A 25,285-nucleotide genomic window follows, 5' to 3' on the forward strand; every position below is an offset into this window, starting at 1 on the left:
CCCTGAATATGTACGGGAAGAAACAGAGATGTAATTATGGCTTATGCAAAGACTACATAATACAAACCTGCTCTCTGGTTGTGCAAATGCCTTTCAAGTTCACAAGTGGCCATTTGAAATTTCAAATTGTACATGCAATCACAGAAACTTGTGGAAATTAGGCATATAATTGCCCTTATTAGACATGTGACCCTTTAAAGACTAATTGTGCATCTCTGCTTGCTTTATTGAATCCATATATTTAGGGGAAGATTATAGAAAAATGTATCCAAGTGCCTAAACCACAGCAAGGCAGGCAATGGGAGCTGTGAAAGCACAGGTGTGACCTATCTTTCACTGATTGCTCCAGATTCCTGAATGCCTCCAAATTTTGGCCCAGATCGTGGTCTTTCTGTCAAAACACTCTTGTACCTTTAAAAAAGCCTAATAAAAATCTCATGTCTGCCTTGGGGAACTTGGCTTATTGGCACAGGGATCAAATTCTAATGGGAGAGACCTAAGTTTCCTACTAAGTGACAACATCCACCATGGGACTAAACACCTCCTTAAGGGATGAAGATCATCATCACACCTGTAGCTGACTCACCCGCATTTCTTAAAGTCCTTATATAGAGAGCTCTAAAAGGAAACTTATAACTTTTGGGAATACCAAATGGCAAAGCCTGTTCTTCAACCTTTTACCCCTGAAATGTTATTTTTCCCCATGGCCTTGAACACAGGACTTTCTTCTGCCTCCCCTTAAAAATTTACTCAGCCCTCTGGAGAACAGAATCACTCCTGACTGCTTAAACTGCTTAAAAATGAACGTTTAAATTTCTAGGAAATTGTCTTCACACAGTTCATCCAACTCCCTGATCTTTTGGGAAATACATTGGTCTATATTCAGTTGCATGTGTATGGGAGTTGAAAACCTGAATCAAAAAAGTTTTGCATTTTCTTCAAGCAAACTCAGGAAACACTAGTAAACAACAAATGCAGTGTGATCCAGGTCTCATTGAGGTGGAAAAGAAGTCAGAAAATTTTGTTTCAAAACTTCAGGCAGATGAGAGAAAAAGCTAGTATGTGGAAATAACCATTGATGGACACAATTATGTTTTAACAGAGAATATCCAAGGGTTGAAATCTCTGAGGAATCAAATTAACGACCTGGAAAACAAGCTCAAATTAAGAAACATCAGGTTGGGGGTGGATCCTTAGGGCCTGATGGTGACAAGAACAGAAAGATTTTTTTTTTAATGGATTGTGGAGGTGTTGGGGATGGATAATCCTTGATTCCCTCTGCAATATATCTCTGCTCATTGTATATCTAGCAATGACAATCAGGCAACACCCATAATGATGTTTATCAAATGTGCAACATGTTACAGATCCCACTGTAACTTTCAGCTCATCTTCCTTTTCCAGACTCTAACTCTGATTTTCTCAGTGCCTGAATGAGGGCTTAATTCACAGACTGAAGTTACTCCATATTAAAACCAGAATAAAATGATGCTCAACTTTCTTTAAGGATTTTAAAATTAGTGTGCTATTTCATAAGTTGTTTTTGAACTTTATCTAAATTTAGCTATATTATCCTCAAATTGTTTTTAGAAGTCTGCTATGATTTTGATTCTTTGCTTATCCTAGTGCAAAGCAAAAACAAGCACCTCCTCTCAAAATTAAAAAAGGAAATGGACTCTTTGGCTATTTATAGAATGTTAACCTTGTGACTCTATAATCAGTATCATCATTTATTTGGCACCTGTTTGTTCAAGTATTACAGCCATCTCTGAAAGACACTCTGAAAGGCACAAACTATTGGATTGTGTGTCTACTGAGATACAAAGCAGATATCTGAGACACCTGGGATGGTGGCCCCTGTCATTGCTGTATACACAGGTAAAACAAAAAGGCAATTTCACTATTCTGTTCAGTAAAACTGGGAACTCATGAAAATGATTTCAAAAAATTAATTCCAGGCAATCAAATAAATCCCATTTTTAACAGGATTCTCTGTCCACAGAGGTTAAAGGTAACAGAGGCAAGAAAGAACATTGAAAAGAGGTTGAAGAGTACACCGGGATTATGGCAGCATTCTGAAGTCCTGCTGGCCATCAAAAGGAGGAACAAACGTCATCCAAAGCCACGTGGATTTTCTTCCTCATGGATGGGAATACCCACAAGGCTGTGTCACTTGTGCTGATGGGCTGTAAAGCCCATCTGACTCTACAACAAAGATATTTACAGAACAGTACTGTGAAATCCCTCAGGAATGTGATGTCAAAAATCCACTTACTCTTTAGTGCTGGTTATTCTGTGGTTCGGTATTGGAGAGATACAAGGTGGGAGCAGACAGGAAGCTGGAGGCTCCTCCAGGCGCTGCTTCTTGCTTTCAACAAAGGTTTCCAGGCTTTCTGTCTGCTTTAACAAAAAATGGCAGAGCATAAAAGATCCAGCATTTATGCACAGCTTCACTGGTCACCATGATGACCTATGGAATCTCAGTATATTTCCTTTATAGCAGCAGCAGTTAAACTACTGGTCTAAGAGAAGTGAAAGTCACCTGAAATAAGGGCTAAACATGCTCCAAACACAGGACGTGAAGTTGTTATATAACAAGTGACATAGGAGATAATTAGGAAGCAAAATGTCTCATGTGCTAAAGTTATCTTCTGTAGTGCACTGGAATTTAATTAATAATTTAGATGCAATGATTTGATAGCACTGAACTTTATTCAAGTAAATAGCTTTTACTCATTGACCTAATAGAAGTTGATGGGAAAACTTCTCTGAGTAAGTATTCCTCACAGGACTAGGAGTAGAGGACTGGGCTGGGGTAGTCATTAACAGCAATAGCTCATTTGAAATTTGCTTTGGAAGAGTCCCTGATGCATAACTTTTGTGCCTGAACTAGGACGATACAAGCAAAGCTGATTATTGCTCTGTCACTACAACCTTCATATCAGTCTTCAAGTCCACTAGTAGAGGGCTAAAATAAAATCTTTAATAGCATGATTTAGAAACAAAAATTAGTCTCTCCCTACCCTGCTTTAACACTTGGTATACCCTTAAGTCATCCTAACTGGCTTGTTTCCCCTTGGGTAGCAGTGAACAATCACATGACAACATTGGAGGGGCTGATTCAGAGTCTAGCTTATGTTAGCATAGGCCCAGAGCAAGATTCTCCATTTTGCTATTTTCTGAATCAAAGTTTCAGTTAAGGAAATGATGAGGTTATACCTTTCATAGAACTCTTTTTTTTTTTTTTTTTTTTTTTCTTCCCTAGGAGCCCTAACTTTAGTTGCAAATACTACTCTTGTGTTTTAGTCAAGATTCCTTCTCCATAATACAGACACTCCACTAATCTACCCAGCAAGAATTATTTTTGGTATAATTAATATGCACCCTAGTGTACTCAGACATACATAAGTATGGACATTTATACATCCCTCTCCTCTTTTTTTCTCCTTCCTTCTTGCATCTCTGTAGTGCGCAGCTAGAATATAAATTGAATAAAAACCTGCTGAGTTTACTTATGTGATTACTTTCACTTAATTCAGCAGGGAAGGAGCCAGTGCAGTGACTCATTTAGGCAGGGGTGTAGACCCTGTGTCTGCCTGGCATCATCTATCTTTGTCTTGCATTAATTCTTTTATACCACTGGACTCCTCAAACTTAGGATTTCAAGAAGTCCACCAAAACAGACAGCTGAAGTCATATTCACAATGATTTATAAAATTTGGAGTATAGAAAAATAAACTCTGATGACTTCTTACAGGCAGACCCTAGTACAAGCTTTCAGCTGGAAAAACTGACTACAAAAATTCATTTAGGATATAAAACCTCAGTTTCTTTTCTGAAAACACATTTAGTTTGAAGCGCAATGTCATATCCCACAAGGTAGGATACCCTTAGGCATAAATAACAGAAACCACATGATAAAACAGAATGCCTTCAGTCAAAAAATATTTTTTTTTAGTGCAGAGAAAGCAGCTAGTTAAGTAAATTATATTTCTATGGATCATATTTGTTCATACCACAAAACAATACAAAAATTAAATTCACCAGGAGCATAAGCAAGCACCATTCCAATGACTTTGATGAAGCCTGTTTAAACCAGTGGTGAAAACACCTTAACTCTGCAGACAATCAACCTCTCCCTTCCAAACAGAAGTCACATTTTCTGAGTATGGCCAAAACTGTACTAACACGAATTCATCATTTTCTGCAGATTACAGAACACTGGAAATGAATAGGTGAGTGAGCAACTACAGTGAAAAACTTGTAAGAAAAATCTCAAAAAATACATTTATTGATTTTGTCAGCTTTTTACTAGTTTCTGATGTTAATTTGTAGTGCACTTGTAAATGTCTGTCCTTACCTTGTGTTTTCTTTTGGATTTGGTGGGGGGTTTTTCAGCTGCTGGGGTAGGGGACTCTCGAGATGGTCGCCTGTGTTTCACATTTGCCTCTCTTGGTTCACTTTTCACAGACGTGGTCTCAAAAGTTTCCTGTCCAGGTATCCTAGAGAGTAAACTAAGGTCTATTTTCACCCACAGAGATTTGAGTTCTTCATATTCTCTCAGTGGGGACAGAAGTTCATTTTGTACGATTGGGATAGGAGAAAAGAGCTGCTCCTCCAGGTCGTTGCTGGTCTGGTCAATGGATGTGTTGCTGCCATTGCTGGTTAAGCTACTTACGCTGAGGATGTTACTGCCAGAGTCCTTCACTTTGACACCACTGCCAGACCCAGTGCAGGCTGGCAGCACCTTTGCCTGCAAGCTCTCCTCCTGGTCTGTGTTTGAATCAGAAGTAGATGAATCAGTTTCAATGAACTCCCGTGACTTTGGGACAATTTTGCTGGGGCCTCTGTACTTTTTCTTCTCTGAAGTGAGACCTGTGCTAGTTCGTGGTTCTTTCCTTGGAGCTGTCTTCCCAACTGCTGCTTTAGTTCGAACCTTTGGCTGCTCGGGGGGTTCCTGTGTGTCTTTTTCTTTGGGAGTGTTGCTGGTATTATTTGGTTTGGGCCAGTTATACTCTTCTACACTGGAAGTCCTTTCTACCTTTTTGGGTTGCTTTTTCCCAGTAGTCCTTTGTGAACTTGGCTCATTATGAGCTGGTGACTTCTGCTTGGAGCTTTTTGCCTCTGGGGTTTTCTGGGCAACCCGTGGTTTGGCTTTCTCTCGGATGGGACTAAGGATCGCCCGGTCTTTGGAATCGGTCGGGGGCAGGCTGCTGTTGAGCTTCCCTTTGTTTGGCCCTTCGGCCTGCTGGTTGCTCTGGGCCTGGGAGCTGCTCTCACTGTGAGGCTCATTTTGATTGTTGATGATGGTCTTGTTGTGGGGGTTCACCTTATTTAGCCACTTATCCAGCTGCCATTTGTTTGTTGAGGGGGGTTCGGGCTGCAGATTGAATGATGACAAGAAACAAATCTCAGACAGAAGCAGTGCTTTTTCCTTTAAAAGAGAACTTTTTTAATGTGCCCTTTTATTTCAGTCAACTAGTGGTGACTGCTAGTTTTACAGGAGTATTTATGGAGTATTTATGGTTAATTAGGCTTCCTTATCTGGTTTACAATGTAGCCCTGGAGAAATTGAATACAACTAAAAAGTTTGGCTAGTCCCTGAAGAGATAGTTTTGTCATGTTGCCTTTCCTTACTCCCAGCTGAATACTGTGTCAATAAAATCTTCTCTAGCTACTGGCAAAAATCTAAATATTTCTTTAAAGCAACTCAAATGTAGGCCAGAAAGATTCTTCCAAAAGCTAGAATGAGTATGTGGGTCATACATGTGAAACAGCAAAGGGAAAAGAAGTCAACAGCATCAAACAGCACAGAACTCCAACATCCCTCTAGCAGGGAGCGAGGCTTTGCTCCCCTCCACACTTCTCCCTCCGGGGAGAGCCGAGGGTGGCCTCACCTCTGGCGTGGCACTGCGTGACTCCTCGTTGCACTCGCTGTCGCTGGAGCTGCTCTCGCTGTCGGAGTCGGACTCGGAGCTGCTCTCGGACTCACTGGAGCTGCCGGAGCCGCCGCTGGAATGGGCCAAGCCAGCGGCATGTGCCACTGGCACTGGCAGGCTGCTGTGGGGACAAGATCCTCTCTTAGCGTGCTCCTGGCCTTTTGCAGGTGCTGCCCAGTGAACCCCATTCACCCCAAATGAACTCAGCCTCACCTCCCTCTCCTGCAGGGCAGACCCAAAGAGCATCAGGGGCTGTGCCACCTGGAGCCACCAGAGGAGCTGGTTGGGTTCATGACTCACGGGACACATTGATTATGTTAATAACATTACCATCATCATCACCCTCCAGTAAGAAACAGTTCATTGTCACAAGCCTGAGCTTATTAGGCCAATGATTGCAAAAACTAACAATCACACTTAAATAATTCATTAATGGAATCATGGTTTCTTCATTTTTTGCCAGTTCATTTATAATTTATGATCAAAGGAAGGACATCAGGCAACTAATATTGGACAGGACATTTTAAAAATTAATTTTAATGAATACTTTTACACTGCAGTGTACAAAAACTACGTCCTTTTGACAAGTCTCCAGGGAGTGCCTGAGAATTTTTTATTTATAGCTTTTTTCTCTCTCATATTTATGATAATGCAGTGAGAAAATAGCATTCATGCTGAAAATAAGCTTCTCTGTGAAATCTCTTTTCTGTGTGTTCAACTGTCTCCAAGATGTATTTATTAACAGTGCACTGTGTGTGATGATTCTCCTCATCATTTGTTTCTAATCTAAGAGGTCAGATGACCCCAGCTTTTAGCACTACAGAATTCTTACAATCTGAGTCTTTATAAACTCATCTTTAATTTCAACTTTTTTGTCAGGGAGATAACCATAAGGTTATATGTCTCTTCAGCTGATCTATACAGGGACTTTTGATGATTGATTTTAAATTTGTGAAGCTGACAAAGCAAAGTGTTTGAAAATTGACACCATTTGCTAGTACGCCTTTATGGATATTCAATACTTCACCTTAATATATCATACACTGTGTGTGTCCCATATTGAGTGATCCAGAGGTGCCTACAAGGTATAATACAGTTTTGCCTCTGTTTCTATTTGCTTTTCTATTTTCTTCCAAGAAGGATTAAACTAAGCCAGAAATATGCTTTCCTTCCCTTTCCAAACCAAGTTGCCCAGTGCATCAAGATGCCCTCTTAAAAAAACACAGTATTCAAGACAGTGGAAAAGCCAGGGGAAGAAGCAAAAATGGAAAAGCCAGAACAAACTGGTGGGTGACCCTGCTCTGCTAGAACCTTTACAAGCACTGCCATTGGCTTCCATGACAATAATAGATGGACTTTAATTTTCTTCTTACACCAAACTACTTTCTCTCCTCCTTGTTTGTAAAACCTATCGCTTACACTGCAGTTGGTAACAAAACTGTCTCTTGGAGCCTGGCAATGGCCCTGCAGCGCCCATTGACGAAACAGCTTGGTGCTTTAGGGTGCATTAATGAAACAAAATTACTCACTTGGGTAATTGCTACAGATCACTAACTTTGTTGCTCATTAAGTCCATACACTTTTTATTTTTTTAATTCTTTTAGTGGCTCCTTACTCAACTGACTCAAGTAGAGCTACTTAGAAAATTTCAGCTGGACATAAAAGGCAATTTAAAGAACAGATGATAAAAACATACAAGCATTTCTGAAAGTATTATGGAAAACTAACCACTGCTGAATTAAAATGGATCTTACATTTTGCATTTCATAAAATTATTTTTTAAAACTGTTTTTATTTCTTCCTTTATCCCTCCTTTTCAGTGAAGCTCAACAAAGTATAAGAAAACACACTTTTCATGCCATTTTTTTTACAGTAAACAAGGAAACAGAAAAGTGGGGAAAAAGAAAATGTGTTTGTAGGGGTGTTTGCCTTTCTCATCATCTAGTAATTTCAGTCTTATTTTTTTTACTTGGAAAACACTAATAGTAGATGAAAAATGAGCTTTCGTATTTCATTGCAAATGTTTCCAGGAAGAATAAAATAGAAAACACCACAACGATTCCCAGACTGAGGAGGCAAACATAGCAATCCAATTCTATAATGCCAGAATAAAGCATCAGCCTTGAAAAAAAGTGTTATTTATGGAATCATTGGAAGACTGAAGTTTTAATATAAAAACTTTCCCCCTAAATCTGAGAGCTTCTCTGGAGTGGTTTGTGCCCAGGCAACCTCCACACAGAGGGTGTGTGTGGGGCTGCACACACAGCTGTGCACATCTGCCTAAGGACATGCTCTGCTCTCAGGACTGGCGTGTCTGCTCTCATTAAGACAACTCATGTAAGGACTAACACCTCTTATCTCAGATCAAAGAAGGAAAGGCCAGACCCTTCCCGCCTCTAAACACAACTTACCTCTCTTAGCACTCTGGGACTAACACTGTAGCTGGGATGTGCTCACAAAACAACAGGAGTCATACTGGAGCAGACTGCAACTGTCTAACAAAGGGCAGGAATAAAACCATGGAAATAGATAGCAGCTCCAACCTGGCCTTATTTTCTTTCTTTCTTTCTGCACACCAGCCTCGCTTGGAAAAAGCTGCCATGTGCCAAACATTACTGAGTAACACAGCTCAGCAAGCACGCAGGAACCAGACAGGCTCAAAATAATGTTTTTGATACAAAACATAATGAGGTCATATTTTTCTTTCATCTGGGGTAATAAAATTATGCCTTGGCTACACGGGGCAGTTTCATGCTGAAGGCATCATTGCTGATCCTCATTACCAAAGTAGAAGCATTCATTTTCATCATGTAGTTTGAGTTGAGAGCAACTGTGCATGCTTTGCAAAACAATCAGATAAGACCCAAAATGCCTTACCTAGCATCTCACCCTTCCAAGATAGATCTAGTACATAGCTACAAGCACAATCAACTTCTTACAATGCAGTTCAGCAGAGAAGAAAAAGGTATACATACATTTCACAAACAAACAAATGAAAGCATAAAAGTGCATAAAAAGGAATCTTTGCTTCCAATAAAATAAGTTTAGTAGATATTCTGGAATGCCTTTTGTGATTTCTTTCCTTAAATAAAATGCATCTCTCAGTTAAAAAATACTTGGTTTGCACTCTTTCCAGAGATTTCTGCAAATATAAAGTTCAATCATGTTTTGAAAGATGTTGGGCTAGATTCTGCAATTCAAGCAGCTGTTATACAAATAAACTGGGCTTCCTCACATAGGTTTCAAGTACATGAACTGGGGGTTGCCTCTTGAAGAGACTTTCAAAGCAAGCTTTGTTATGTTGCTAAGATCCAGACAAGGAATGCCAGTCCAGACAAGGTTTAAAATGGATTTAAAGTATTTTATCATCAGACACAAGTCCTCAAAGTGACTAAAGGGGGCAGGAAGGACTGATATTTGAAACTATTGAATTTTTATTTACCAGCAGGAGATGAGCACTCATATTGTTCCTCAGTGTTTGGGTGGACAATGTTTTTATATCATGTGAACTGGAAGAAAAAATTAATAAAAACAATGCTGCACAATGGAACACAGCATTGTTTGGGTAAATAACACTTAGAAGAAAGCCAGTTCATTATTATCACTTGAGATTGGAGGCCCCTACTGAGACCAGTGACCCGCTGTGCTGGATCTGTGTAAATACATGATGAGGCACAGTCCTTGGGCCAAAGAGCTTGCAGTGCAAACACACAAAGCAAACAGCAGAGGTATTACAGTCATCTTCATACTCAGTGTGGGCCTGTCACATTCTCGAAGTGCAAGGCCTCTCTGCAGTTAATAGAAACATCAGTTTTGCCCTTCTTTTAAGTTTGTTCTCATTTTGCAAGCCCTGTGCTCAGCACTTGAGCTGAGTCCTGCAGGGCAGTCAGATGTGCTGTGCCCTGACGCAGAGCCCCAACCAGGCTGGGAGCAAAATGCAAAATGCCTCAGCAGGGAGACCCCCTGACTCAGAGCAGATGGACCAGGGGCTGCTCACCCCTCTCCCGAGGAGCTCCTCCTGTGCCATGGGGATGAGAACCCTGGAGTGACACCTACACTCAGGGTGAAGGGCAGCCAGGTCTCTGTCCCTTGCTAAGGTCACCATGAGGATGTCTCTAGCTGCCTGCAGACTGGTAAGCTGGGACCTGTTCTGACAGAGGAACATCTGGAAGCCAGCTGGAAGGAAGCTCTTCTGCAGCACCTTCACCTATCTCCCTTCTTGTGCTTTTGCAGCACAAGCGTTTCCCAGTTCCTGACAATCGTGCACAGCATGGCCACAAAGTATGAGATGAGAAATGCCCTGGAGGAGGGGACAAACACCAGTACCATCAGAACCTGGAGCATTTTTCAGCTCTTGCTGAGCAAGCTGAGACTTGCCGCCGTGCGGCTGCTGATGGCTCCTGGTGAGGAGCTGCACTGACCTCATCCCACACCAACCATCTTTCTTTCACTGCAGTTCACTGGTACAGGTGAGCCGCCAAATCACTCTGAAGCTTGTTTTTTAATTCATGGGTTATTTTTCAAAAGCCAGTTAAAGCAGTCGTGGCATTATTATGTGGCTGGATCATTATGCTGCATAGAGAACCAAAGGTCTGATATGTGGCTTATGCTTTTTTTGTTCTTGCTGTCATCCAGACCATTATATTGTTTTCAACATATAATTTATTCTACTGTTCTTATAAATGTTCTTCAAAATTAAACCTGGTAGCTATGAAAAAGATATTGTGAAATACTCCAGCTTGTTAACATCTAATAAGAAAAATAACAAACTTTTAACCTTGTAAATACAGATGTAAAAAAAAGGTATAATTCAGACTATAGCAGTAAAACTCATCAAGGAACACAACTTCCTAACAAGTCCTTAGCTATCTTCCTGAATCTTTTCCCAATTAGATGTAGTCATGCTAATTGCTGTGAGAAGAATTTGGCAAATAGATGGTGCTCTCTAACAATAGGTTTATTCATTCTAACCCTTCCTTTTTAGAGTAATGATGAATCAGCCATTTGTTTCACTGTTCTACTCAGAAATCAAAATGTAAACTTAGAGAAAGCAGAGCATTGCTGGACAGTGGGAAATAGTAGATGGGAACTGACCACTGAGTCAACAATACATCCATGTTGGCAATGTATTTCCATTAGAAGTAGCACTCTACAAAGGTTGCTTTACTGCACAAGCCTGTATTTAGGGAAAATTCTACCCATGAAATCTGGAAATGGCAAGGTCTATGCCCAAAAACTGACTACAGACTTGACTGAGTAGTTGATCTTCCTATTGAGGCATTGGATTGGGACTGAGATGAATTTTGCTTTTAGTCTGAGAAGAAAATACGTCTGTGCATCAGTTCCTGCTGAGTAAAAGAGGCTGTGTGGCCTATCCTTAATCTGGCTTGTCTATTTAAAATGCAAATTCCTGAGAACAAAGAGTCTGATTGCACAGGGCACTGAAAATTGGGCGCCCAGCTCTGAGCAAGACTTTTGTACACTCAGCTACACTACATCATCTACCAGAGCAGACAGCAACACTTTTTTTTTTTTGGAAACTGTTGTTGTCCCATTCCCTACATTTTATTTGAAGAGACAGGGGAACAAACCCTCTGGAGCTGTTCAGAAGCCAGCCCAATCTCTCCTTTAAATCTATTTCTACAGAAAAATTGCAAACCTCATGGGCATTACTTGTTATTGCTGGACTCACTGAATTCTGCAAATAAAAGGCTGTTTCATTATTCTAGCAGATAATAATAGTGCAGCACCTAGCAGATTAATATTTAGTGTCAGAATTTAATACCATAACTGTTCAATAACAGAGTTTTATTTCTCTTCTATTCTTACACCATTATCAGGAAGTAATATTCTCTTCTAATTTGACAGGGAGCGGCAATTTTTTTTTTATAATGAATTGTTCATATTTTTATCTTCAAACTTATATAGGCCTGCCATTAGATTGCTTTTCAAAGAAAAGGATTGCTCTGGATGATTTGTTCACTGCCTTTCCTTTGGTTAGTATTAAATTATTTAACATCAAGCTGGTAGGATTCAAATCTAAACTTTCAAAGATTGGATTGACACAGGAACTGAAAACCTGTATCAAGGCTTTTAAAATATTAATCAGCACCCAGGTCAATGAAATGAAATAAGGTGTGGAAATTGTTGCTTCAGCTAACATTAGCATGTGTAGTAAGACATCACTTATGATGGCTCTCTCATTTCAAAACACATGGAAAGGGAAAACCTCTCTAATATGTTATTCAGGATGTGGCAGCTGATCTGCCTGTATCAATCCTTAGCACTGTAATGCAAGTAGGAGCTCTGATTTATTTTGAGGGGGAGGGTAATTTACATGATGTTGTATGTAAAAAGCCACAGCCTCATTTTACTGTGTTCAAAAGTAACTGTTTTAATCAAAGACTGTTTATAACAAGGTTGATAGAGCTACTGAAACAGATTTTTTTCATATACATATAACCCTTTTATACTTCCAGCTTTAAAGACCATAAAAAAGGATAGTAAAGATGAAAGAAATAAAAAGAATGACAGAGCTAACTCCTATGAGCCACAATCTATGTCAAAGCAGAACTAAAGTGATTGACAGCTTGCATTAGTAATGAATAGAGTGGGGAAAAGCTGCCAAGAATCTGTAACAAGGTCAAAGCCTTCCAATAAAGAATTACATTAGCCACAAATCCTAGGTGGAACTGTGTATATACATCTGCAATGTGACTTCAACCATGGCACTGTTTCTACTGTCCTATTCTGACTCTTTTTCAATTTTTATTCCTGGGCTTCAGTAAATTCTAACACCTGTGATAAAGAACAGGTATAACGTATCAACTTATGACATTATAAAAAAACAAACAGAAGAGGAGGAATTTAAAAGCCACATTTCTAATGGTGCACATAAAAAAACTTTCTGAACTATTGGTATGGTAATCACTTTCCTTCCAGTATCACAGCACAGTTATACACACTTGTTGTGGAAGAGAAGGGTATTTTGCATATTAAAAGCAATATTGTATCCATGATTCCTGGGTGCATCACTCTGCTTACCTCAGAGTTTAGAAACAATTTTGTGAGCATGATATTATTCAGGGAATGCAATGTATGTAGGCTTTTTGATGTACAATATTTTAGTGAATACATTCAAGTGTCAGAGAGCATTATTTGTACTGTGCCCTGATGTGCTACTATTTGCCTGGCATCTGGAAGAACAGGAATACTCTCTCTCATTGTGAGGCTCCAAAGGGCCTCATTTGATAAAAATGGAACCACTTTATTATATAAATATTGCCCCACTGAATCAAGCTAGATATGAGGATTGATACATTCTTTATTTTCCGCAAAGGAAATCCTGGAATACTGCATTTTTCAGTACACTTTGCAAATCTTCTGTGGAAGCGCAGAAGCACATATTCGCCCCTCTACAGTTCATAATTTCAAGTGAACATAAAATGTTTTTTAAGGAGTCAGTTATTTACACTTTGATTTTATTTACTACAGCAGAAAGTCCAAGTTTTGTCATGAAAGAAACTATCCAAAGTGAACCTCTAAAAGCAAAGTGTTGTGTTTTTTCTCATTCATGTATGGCATAAATTTAGGCACATAATGTTCTAAATGAGCTACCCTTCTCATTCTAACTCAGTTCTGCTTCAGTTCTAACTGAAAACAGAATCCAGCTTGCAGAGTCCAGTGGGAAGAGAACTGTGGGCTTTGGGACCAAATCACACTGGTGCAGATGGATCCACATGACACCTCCAACTCCTCAACATTTCCAGTCTCATCTGTTATCTGAGGAAAGCTAATTTTACTATGCTGAGCAACCGAGCAGTAAGAAAACATTAGAAAGTTGGGTTTTTTTTTTCTCTTTCCATGTAAAACAACACCTCTGAGCTTGAAAAGGTGCCAAAAGGCATATCCTGATTTTCCAAAGCTTTATGGCACACATGAACACTTTACACTTGAGCACTGAACAAGTGTTGCAACATGAGCTCATGAAACAATGGGAGGATTTCTTCCCCAGGGGAATCTGTTGGGAGCAGATCAGCAGTAAAACTGGGTTTACTGACCAGAGCAAAGGGGAGGAATTGGAAACAAAAACCAGAGGAGGGAAAAAAGCCTGTTGCAGGGTGTTAAAGCTCTCCTTATCTAGAAAAGACCCAAGATGTCTCCAACTGTAGTTATTATCAGGAGCAGGATGAGTAAAACAAGCAGTGCAGAAGGGGGCAGAGATAAAAACCAAGTATAATCAGAACAAATTGGGTAATATTCAACTAAATGAGCTTTAGCTGCTCACAAACCGGTAGCAATCCCCTTGCATTATGCACTGTAGAAAGAATGAAACAGCAGGATTGGTGCTACAGGCATGGTTGGTCATAGGCATGCACTCAAATGACTAAGGCACAAATAATCCACCTCTGTGGAAATGACTGCTGCACCTTTGTAAAGAGGGACAGCCCCGTGGTTACAGAACCAGTTCCACACTTCAGAATACTGCTTCAATTCCTGTGTCTCCCTGGGATTCAACAGGCAAAATAATTGAATTCCTGGCACTTCCCCCTGTTATTAATACATGTAGTATTGTGAGACTCCAAGCATATTTACGTTCATCAGATTGAATTTGTAATAACAGGGACCACAAAAGTACACAGGCACTCATGAAAACCACAAGTAGACACTTTGTTTCACTGCTACTGCCATAACAGTAAAAAGGAATCATCATTATTAATAATGGGCAATTACTCTGAAATAGTTTTTAAAGAAGTATTCCTAAAGGAACATGATGAATTTATGGCACACCACCAGAGCCTTTCATGGATATAAAGATGTACTTCAGCACACATGACTTGTTTTTTGAACAAGGAGAAAGCTGTCTAGTAAAATATTAATAAAGCTGAATGCTGAAATACAGGTGTCTTCCTTACAATTCATTTTAAAATGAGGTAGAAGGCACCATTTGGAGTGAAAATCTTAACCTTCTGTATATTCATGTTTAATATGATCTCCTGTAAATGCTGCTGTTTTTAGACAGTTACATAATACTTTGCTTTATAGACTTAAAAAAGGTATAACATCTATTTAGGATTAAATGTCATGTTGAATGTTCTTTTGTTAAGAACAGAGCTAAATCGTTAAGCAGCATCCACCCTTAATTATGACATACGTAGGTATTAAGGAAAAAAAGGTGCTTCTCTGAGTGATAAATGGACCTAAAGATCCATCACAACATTCACTATAAATCACAAAAAACCATTAATAAACAGAAAAAAAATGACAGTTTCTACAAGTATCTGCTCTCATACTCTGCCTAATACTATCACTGTCATGTTTAAACCTGACATCTTAAATCTTTGACATGAAAACCCTTTAAGTCAAAAAGGCTCATCTATTTTAAACAGAATTTTCTATGCTTGTTATTTTGAATGACAGCAAAAGGAAACAGAGAATCTGTAATTCTGTAACCTTATCTGGCTGAAAATCTTTCCTTTCTGCCTTTTATATCAACCCCAAAATAAAAGGAAGATCCAAATAGCTTCTGCACTTTCTTGCTGGGATCTTGTGGGCAAACAGAGCTCCATGTCTGCCAGAGGGAGCTGGTTGTGCTCAGCAGCACTTGACTCTCTGGGAGCCAAGTCAAAACACTGCAAACACAGGGATTGCACTGCCTGTCTGCAGGATGAGGACAAGTTTGGAGCCAGCTTTCATTCAGACAGGAAAGAATAACTGGGACTGCCAGAATTAACACTGGATGCCTTCCTGAAGTGTCACACTGCCTTTCTTAACACAGGCTGAGAAACTGGGATGCCTGGCAGAGACACTTTAACATCTGCCCAGGGGTGGGCAAACATTTTATTCCCCAAGAGGGCTTCAGGAAAAGAGCGACCATAATCCTGAACATAAACTGGGTTTTGTCAAGGGAGTGCTGAAAAACACTCAGTATGGACAAAATTATTTAGATCTTTAGGATTAGTTATATTATTTTTTTCTTAAAAACCTTCCACCTAAGATGCTTTCTTCCTGGACATTTATGTTCCTGAGTGACCAGAAATGGACTTTTCAACATTATCACTATCCATTTTCCCCAGACTCAAGAAGGGTTATTGTCTCAACAATGATTTGTTGAAGGTCTGCCAACAAGAAAAGGTCAGGAAAACCCAACCCCCTCATGTATACAGAGGTAAATAGGCAAAGTTTGATCCCTCTTGCACTTTTTATTGTTTTCCACTTGATAATCATTCCTTTAGTAAGGTGAAAATGTCTTCATCACACATCTGTTTGGACAGCTTCAATCTCTTAATGTTCTAGTGTGGCATGGAAGTTACTGATTGCAAGAAACTCTTTTGTTTTTAATGACAAAGACCAGTAGGGAGATGTCACTCTACCAGCAGGGAAGTGGAGCAGTGGTGACTTATTTTCAGCATTACACTTAAAAAAATACCCCATCCTCTCGAATTGTACCCGCAGTGTTTGTGATATCACAGGCAATAAAGCTACATTACTGAAGGACAGTGCTCCAAAGTCAGCCCCTGCAGCAGATGGTAACACAAATGGTCCAAGGCTGAGCACGACCAATTGCTTCAACAGCAAGGTCTGAGGTGAACACCATCAGTGCTTGCATCCCTGAAAATATGCAGGGAGAGACACAGACACTCTGGCCCAGGGCTAAAAAGCTCACCCTGCATTTCAGATCAGTACTAAGCTGGATCTTGTCCAGTAATAATATTGCTTGGCTGATCCCTCTTGTTTTGCAGGGCAAAACTTATACATGCCAGTAAGTAAATTCAGATGATGCCTTCAACATGCTGGAGCAGTTTAGCATCTATTCACTGCTTTGTTTCCTCCTTTGCTTTTTAAGTGAAGCAACATCCCTAAATGTTTTTGTAAGCCATTGGTGCAGAGGCTGCTGAGAGTAGTGTGGCAGCATGTTCCTCCCACCACAGTCAGGCTGGATTCCTGCACCAACAGACTGTCAATGGGAGTTTGCACTGGGCAAAGTTTTGAGGCTGAAAAACTCTGCATGCAAGTTTTGAAGTGGAGAGGCTGTTTTTTTTTGAATCTGAAGTCATAAAACATTGCTTAACGCCTAGGTTACAGATGGACTCAGGATCCCACACGTGGCTCCTAACTGTAGATAACTCACACTGCATATCTGTGGTTTGGGTTCAAGCCCATCTTGAATATAAGTTTAGAATGAAAGAAATACATGCAAACAGCAGGCACTGCCAGCTGTTTTCTTCTGCTTACAAGGCCGTTTCTGAGAAAGCAAAGTGTTTAAGTATAGGTTGGACTATGGGAGTGATGACAAGCTGGTATACTTGAGTTCAGTGTGAACCTGACATTCTCAAGTTTAGGGTGTCTCTTGTTCCTGACACATGCCTTCCTAGGCCTCTGAGGACACATTCTTCATTAACTTTGTTGAGAAATGGAACAGTGTGCTCACAGCCCTTTTTTTGGATCTCTCCTTGAGAAATATCTATGCTTTAATGTCAGCACACTGTTCATTTTCCAAGAAAATCCATGCCAAAAAGTCAGGATAACACTTAACTCACAGGCTGGTATACACAGAGCTGGCCTTGCAGGTCATGTTCCCAACTGAGTAATGGACTCATTATATTATCCCTGGAGAGTCTTGCAGGTTGGAATTTTCAAACAAAAGCAAACAAAATCAACTTTTGTTTTGTGATTTGATTATTTTTTAATGCCACAGCTCATTCATTTTGGTTTATTAATTTGTTGGTCCAATGGTTTTTATGTGCTGCAATTCAGAATAGGTCTTTCTCTAGTACTATGTTTTATACAGATATGGGAAATGAAATGTAAGTCTGATACAATTACGGTTGTGTGCCATGCAAGACAATATCGTAAACACGACGACAGCCTGGAAAGCTGCTTAACAAAATGATCTTAATATACAAGGCAGTGTGAAAATGTAAAAAGAATCTATAATGACAACAAAGATTAGCCATTTGCTCTCTAACCTTATTTACAGAAGCAATCAGAGGTATTCAGGTCGAGTTAATGACCCTGTCTCCAATTAATTCAATTGTCTACAAACAACACTGATGCAGTGGTTGTCTCAGAGTCTGCCACATAGTCTCTGAGGGAATACATAAGACTCCATTAAAAGTGACAATAATAATGCATTTATTACTGTAACACTATTGTATTATAAATAAATTCCTGATGTTAAATTATGCTCCACGCTTTAACAGAAATTCAATTACTGAAATAATAAAAAAGATGGTGTATTTGCCAAGCGCATGGACTATAATTTGGCTGCTTAGTTACCAGCAGTTGGCTGTTTTGCAATTTCTTGTTCATAGAGTATTTCTTTTGAATAAACGCCAGACTTTTTCATACAAATTTCATGAACAAGTTGCAAAATGAAATTTTGAGCTTTTGAATCCAATTATGAAAGACATAACTAAATCTATTATTGAAAAAATATTCTTGAAAGCCCTTCTTGCTGTTGTTCAGCTCTGTGTAGTAATTGAGGTAAGCACAGGTGCTGTTCATTATGGGCCATTGTGCACCATCTGAATTCTGGGAACTGAGGAATTCAGACGGTTTCAACTCTTTGTGTGAAGAACAAACAGGCATGATTCGGAGGTTGTTTGTACAAGCTTGCACATCACTCTTCTGGGACTCCTAAGACACCTGCTTACCCTTTTGAAGCCAAAACAGTATCATTTATGTTCTGGCTATTCTTCCTACAGTGATTTTTGCAGAAGAAACATATTTCCCCACCCCTCTTCCTGCAGGCGGCTATCAATGGTGGAAGTAGGAACAAAAGAAAACAAAGGATGAAACCATTATCTAGTGGGGACAAGAAGCCTTAGAGAAGCCCTTTTTAGCTTGATGAGATTCCGGCAGGGAAAACCTTGTGAAAAAACAACTGCTTCTCACACTTAGCATCATTCCTCCTCTCAACCAGCTTCCTGTGGTAGGCTGTTAAGCATAAAATATAATTTTTTTTTTCTCCCAACACCAATCTGTATTCTCTCTTTGGGGTTTGGACATGTATTTATCTTGCTAATGCCTCTCCCACTCTCTTCAGATGTTTTACAGGGAATAGACGAAGAGGTGCACGCATCTTGCAAACGAAAAGCTGCTGACAGTTTTCCTGTTGGGTCCCACAGGTGCCTGCAGCCATATGGCAGCATGTACGTGGGTCTTGGCTTTTTGAGGATGACAAACTCTCACCTCTACATGTTTCAAAATGTGCTGTCTCAACTATAGATTTCTGGTGACAGTGATTATTTACTTTGCACTTTTATTTGTTGATATATTGCTAGTACTTATCAGCAGAGATGTTATCAAAACATCTGGGGATGGAGTATGTGGAGAGCAGCTGCCAGGCAGCCCAAAGGAAGGAAACATGGAGGGGAAGTTCCACCAGTCTCAGTGTTAAAAGTACTTTTTTTATACCACCCCCTTACACTGATTGCAGTGCAACTAAAACTGCCTCAGTTCAAGTACTCCTGGGAATATATTGAGCTGTTAGAAGATGCTATCAGACTACATTTTGCAGAAGTCAGCAGGCACAAGAATTCCTTGAGCATGTCAAAGATTCAGCTATAATTCAACACCTGCAATATGATTTCTCAAAACTCGTAGTGACCAAAGTAAGATGACTTATTCTCTGAATTAACCTCTGTCACAAGCCATGTACAATTACAACAGCAGATCTCAGCACCACCTGAAGGTCAAGTTAAGACCTGGGAAGAGAAAATAATACCATACAACAGACAAAAATTTGAAGAAAGGCAACTAGTTTCAGAAAAAGCAAACCTTCAGGAAAGAAGTCTTGGGATTTCAGTGGGGGGCAGGACTGAACACTACAATAGAAACTGGCAGGCAACACTGCAGAGGACTTTATTTATATAGAATAAACCTACAGACTTCTAAAGGAGGTTGAGCTGGCACTGAGGGACAAAGCGGCATGCCATTCACAGTGTCTGAGTCACTGATGAATGGCAGAATCCTCCTCCAGCCAGGGAACCAGAAGGAATCTGAGCAGAAGTAGATAATTCCTTCCAGATGTGTGGTCAATTAGCCACACATGGATAAAAGAAAAAGAGACTGAAAAGGAAAAGGATAACAAAAAGAAGAAAGAGGAATAAAAGTAGAAAAAGAAAAAATGAAAATTAAAAAAAAAAAAAAAAGAAGATGAAGAGGAGAATCATGAAGAAGGAGTTGAAGGAAGCTGACAGCATTCATCAGTCCAAATCCACTTCAGGAACTTGAGGTGAAGGCCATACTATAATAGCAGATTACAGATGGAATGAAGTCCAACAGCAAAACAACACATGCAAGGATGAGAACCAAAAGGAGTTTTGTTGGCGAAGGCAGAGACTAGAATTATGCTGACCTTCAAGCTCCAAGTCTTGGAGACAAGCTCCAAGAGCAATCGCAAAGCTACGGAGTTTATGTACAGGTACTGTTGTTCCCTGGGAGTGTGCCATGTTTTAATACACTGGTGTCAATTATTTGGGGCTTGGGCTGCAAATTGTAAGCAAGCAGTAAACTAAATTCCTGGAAAATGTATCAATTCTGAGAGCAATCAGCTCTGAGAGTCCAAATCTCTGGGAGTAGGTACAGCCCTGATTTTCACTATATTTTGTTTGACTTGTATAAACATGCACTTAGTGCAGCCATCCCCACAGTCACTTGCACTTCTGTACTTCAATAAAAGAGACTCAGGAGAAAGACATTTTCTGCAGATCTTTCTCAGGTTAGTCACTGCTGGTCACACTTAGGGGAACTGCTCATCTGAAGAACAGATATTTAAGTGGGACAGGCTAGACAACTTGCCACTGCCATTTCTTTTTTCTCAGTAAAGCTGGCCAACATATGAGGGGAAACAGAATCTATGCTTTAAGAGAAGGGGCATGTGAGCACTGGCTTGGTATAGCTATGGGGCACCTTCACAGCCTCCACACCGCGCCTTGAACCTGTGACAGCACTGCTGGGCTGCTGGGCTGTGCAAGAGCCATGATGCCATGTGTGGGGGGCTTAAACACAAAAAAGAGATTTTCTGCAAGTGTGGCTTTAAGGAAGAGCTCATGAGAGAAAAAAGAAAGGAAAAGAAAGGAAAAGAAGGGAAAAAGGAAAGGAAAAGGAAAAGGAAAAGGAAAAGGAAAAGGAAAAGGAAAAGGAAAAGGAAAAGGAAAAGGAAAAGGAAAAGGAAAAGGAAAAGGAAAAGGAAAAGGCAGTGAGGCAAAGTGAAACAGGACAGAAAAAATATGAGGTCTTGAGAGGAGAGCTGAGGAAATGCAAGAACACAAATAGCCACAGCCAGGGCAGGAATAGTAGAGACTCTTGAACAATTAGCCATTTTTGTCTGAACAGGAAAGAGTAGCCCCCAGTTAGACTGAAGATTGCTTTACATTTTACATAGCCCTTGACAACAAGATATTTTGTAGCTATGGGAAGACCTATTTGGCCCTCAGATTCCTGCTAGCGAGACTTAACAGGTCACTCTATGACTCCTTACTTCTGCTGATGACTCTTCCTACTCTACAGAAATTTAATTCACTAAACAACTCAACACAGCCAGTGAAAACAATGCATTACCATCACCTTCTTTGTGTCAGCATAATTCTGTATAGTTCTTGGTAGAGCAGAGCTAGGACCATTGCATGATGATGAGGGTAAGTTATTTAAATGTGGGACCTAAAATAAAGCTGGAGATGCAGAAAGATAATGGGAGGAGGGTGACAGTAACAGCAGTACAGGCAGATTATAATTACTTAAGTGGCAATTTGGCTGAGACACGGGATTAACACCCTTCACTCAAATTCTTATGAGAAAGCAATGAAGCCTTAAATGGGAGGACCTTTGCTCTATACCACATCTGAAGCAGCAACTCTTAGAGCACAGTGGCCTCTAAAACAATGGAAGGACATGGCTTCAAAGGTGGCATGGGGACAGCAGCCACTTTTGTCAGCCCCTACCAGCACCTGCAGAGCCACAGGCACCAGCCTTGTCAAACCCAGCTCTACACAGCCCCAGAAAAGGCTGGAGGAGAACAGCACAGGTGGGCATGGCTGGGGGCCAGCAGAGCATTTAGCATTATTCCTACAGCAGATTCCAAAGTAGGCCTAATGAGGGAATGTTAATTTATATCCACTCACAAGAGCGTAGTGGGGCGCAAACACTGACCAACCTACCAGGCTTTAAAACTTGAAAACGCTGTGGGATCAGAGAAAGTTATACACATGATAATGTCTAATAAATCAAATAAAAATGGATAGCAGCCAAAGTAAGTTCCTGCATGTCAGATATTAAATATGACTAATGTTGTTTGACAGTGTTCCACAGAATGTGCATTGGAGTCTCACTTTTTCCTTATCATTATCACAGAAAGAGAAAGGTAAAGCACTGCAGGAATATAAATAATTTGAAAAGCCTCATAGACAATATTCTACTGTGCACCTCATTTGCACTTAAAAAAACCTGCCCTACAGACCTTATGTACTTTTAAGATTCATCTGAAAGATACATGAAGAAGTCTTCCAGTCAAAAATGTACATATTTAATGGAATTAGATCTCTAGGCAAGAAAATGTCAGAAGAAAAGGAGAAATATTAAAGTGAATGCAGGGTGCTTCTTTCTAGTGCTTTCCTGCTTTGATAAATATCTTCTGGGATGTCATTTACTAGAAAGTCATGATTTAACAAAAAGAAAAACTGCAGTATAAAATATACTCTCTTTATTGCTGAAGTAAGTTGCTATTTTCATATTTTCCCTCTGTATTCAGCTTTTGTCAGCCAGAGGCCTTGATATTTGCTTTTATATCATCTCCATTGAAAATGCAGTGATTATTGCGAAATATTCAATTGCAGAGCTCTTCTGATTGCATGGCAAGGGGAGATCATAGGAATCTGTACTGCCACAGCCCTTTCTCTGCCTTCCAGCCTCATGCAAGGGCAATCAAACTTTAAAAAAACAAGAAAAAGTAAAAGACCCTGATTGTAGTGCTCAGTAATCACCCCGGGCCCAACGGGCTTGAAAGAAATCCTCTTTATTCTGTCACATCAGCTCCAGCTGCCTGAGCTGAGCAGCAGCTGAGCATCTGCAGAGCTCCTCACCCTCCACTGCTGGCAAAGTGGAATCACCTGAAAGCTCTGCCCTACGTCTCACCCTGCAGAGGTCCCTGGTCCTGTACAGTTGGGGTATTGTCACCTATTATAACTTATTTGGAGGGTCTGCACCTCCACTAGTGATGCAGGAGGTTGTACCACAGATTGTCCCCCCAGCAGGACTTGAGAAGTACAATCCTAATTAGCTCTTCTATGGAAAACATGGCAGAGCTCTTAGAAATTCTCCCCTAGGACAACCTGACAAAAAACAAATTCTCATTAAATTCAGCATTACAACACGCAAGAAAATTTCAAACTCCCCCCCAACATAACACATTTCTATTGGGAAAATTCAAGTAAAATATTTTGAGTTAATTTCATCTGCAATGCAATATTTTGTATCATTAAAATGACTCAAAATGTTTTATGTAATCAGTTAAGCCCAGAGTGCAGTCCCTGCTGAGAGCTTTAAGTTGGCTGCATCCTGTCTGTGAGGGATGTCTTGTGCAGTGCAAAGCAAAGCCAGCGGAACCTTTCGATCAATTTAATAAAATTGTGTTGCTTTCAAGTCTGTCAAAATATTTTATTTTGTTGGAGATATTTATGAAAAAAGCACTTAATATAGCTGAATTCATATGCTTCTGTTTCTTTTCTGTAAAAAGTTGTCAATTTTTCAGACTACACCAGAATTTTCCTCATTCTTATGCATGATCAACAGTTACAGTTTTTCACACACTTTCCCAAAAAGACCAAAAAGAATCTGCTCAGAGTTTCCAGGCTCTTCTCTACTTCTAGGTTTTGCAGTGATGTAACTATTCAAGTATTTTTCTAGTACACACTGGTATGTCATGGAGGATGTATATCTTTCACATATATGAGAACACATTTATTCATATATGAAGTCTTCAACAAAATGCCTTATTCCAAATTCCTCTGCATCTCCCACAACAATTCACCAAATCCCAAGTGAATCATCTAGTGTTTCTTTTTTCTGTACAGATTTTTAGGATGTCTACATCTTGGCACACATGCTGGAAAATTCTGAATTGTCTGACCAATACAACAGAGATTATTGGGAAAAATGGCAAGCATGGAAAATTAGGATTTCTATTTCAAGTCTTGTTTTTAGGCCACTGGACTAGACTTTTCTAGTTTTTCCTACTTTGTAAATACAGAATGCTGCTGCAGTAAAATGCAATCAGGGACATCCAGGATAACGTGTATCTTGTTAAATGCCTGCACATGTTCATGTGCAGCTTCTCTCACACATGTATCTGCCATACTGATACCTTGCCACAGATTTAGTTCCCACAGCATAGGTGGAACTCACCCTAAAAATGCCCACACAATCTCCTGGAGAGATATTCCCTCCTTTCTGACCATGCTGATACCCAAATGTTATCATTTGGGTAACAAATGAAACATCCCTGCCACCATCTCTATCAGCCTGCACTGCACTGCCCAGAATTTCTTGCTGCTCGAAGAAAAATGTTTTCAGGCTATTCACAACCCAGGCAGACACTTCTGTATCAGTTACACTCACTTCACTTTTAAAGACTTTTTTTCAATGCTCGGTAAAGACTTGCCTTTTGCAAAATGAGAAGTGTGAAGGTCCCGCCGTAGCTGCCTGGGATGTGTTCCATCACATTTGCTTGTTTCCACACAGAACTGAACTACAACTGCTTGTTGTGGAGGAACTGATCCAGCTCACATTAACTTGACTGAGAGCTGGAGCTGATCCCAAACCATACCCACAAAGTGTTGCTGTTCTGAAGTATAAAAAAGTAATGCAAAACCACCAAACTTCCACAACTTCATGGGAAGCATCATACCCTTGCTCCTTCTTTCAGTTCAGCTATACTGGAAGTATTCACTGCTTTATGAGATGTCTCCAAATCCTTCTGTAAAGTGGATGAATTTTACCTCAAAATATGAGCAACATATTCATGTCACTGACACAGACCCTTAGGCCCATTTGTCATTGGCAATACTGGCTCTTGAAGTCAATGTTAGCACTGAAAAGTTTATTTTGACAGGAAGTCCTAACACTGAGTTAGAAAGAAACATTTAAAAAAATGTAATAGATACTTCCTTCACTAGACTTAAATTATTTTGGATTACACCAGCTTGACTCCTGTGACTCCTGGCCTCACTTAGAAAGTCTAATGCTATAAGCTTAGCTATGGCAGGCAAACTTTTATTTACATTACATAAGTAGGATTAAAAACTCAAAACCTGTCATTGGAGAATTAGCTTGCTTACCCCAAAATC

General features: G+C 39.9%; 1 protein-coding gene across 6 annotated transcripts in view; it reads right to left on the reverse strand.

The window, feature by feature from the left end:
* The window catches only part of AFF2 (ALF transcription elongation factor 2), a 332,557-nt gene that overhangs the window by 34,221 nt on the left and 273,051 nt on the right, over nt 1-25,285 (reverse strand). For 4 of the 6 annotated variants that reach the window (XM_012573138.5, XM_030272689.4, XM_072929170.1 and 1 more), the window contains exons 10-12: nt 5,898-6,060; nt 4,361-5,380; nt 2,276-2,400 (exon numbers count right to left, since the gene is read on the reverse strand). In XM_012573138.5, the coding sequence (XP_012428592.4) occupies nt 2,276-2,400; nt 4,361-5,380; nt 5,898-6,060 (1,308 nt within the window). The remainder of the gene's footprint in view (nt 1-2,275; nt 2,401-4,360; nt 5,381-5,897; nt 6,061-25,285) is intronic. The other 2 variants (XM_072929172.1, XM_072929171.1) reach the window with 2 other exon arrangements.

Source organism: Taeniopygia guttata, chromosome 4A, assembly GCF_048771995.1.
Source record: "Taeniopygia guttata chromosome 4A, bTaeGut7.mat, whole genome shotgun sequence".
Lineage (NCBI taxonomy): Eukaryota > Metazoa > Chordata > Aves > Passeriformes > Estrildidae > Taeniopygia > Taeniopygia guttata.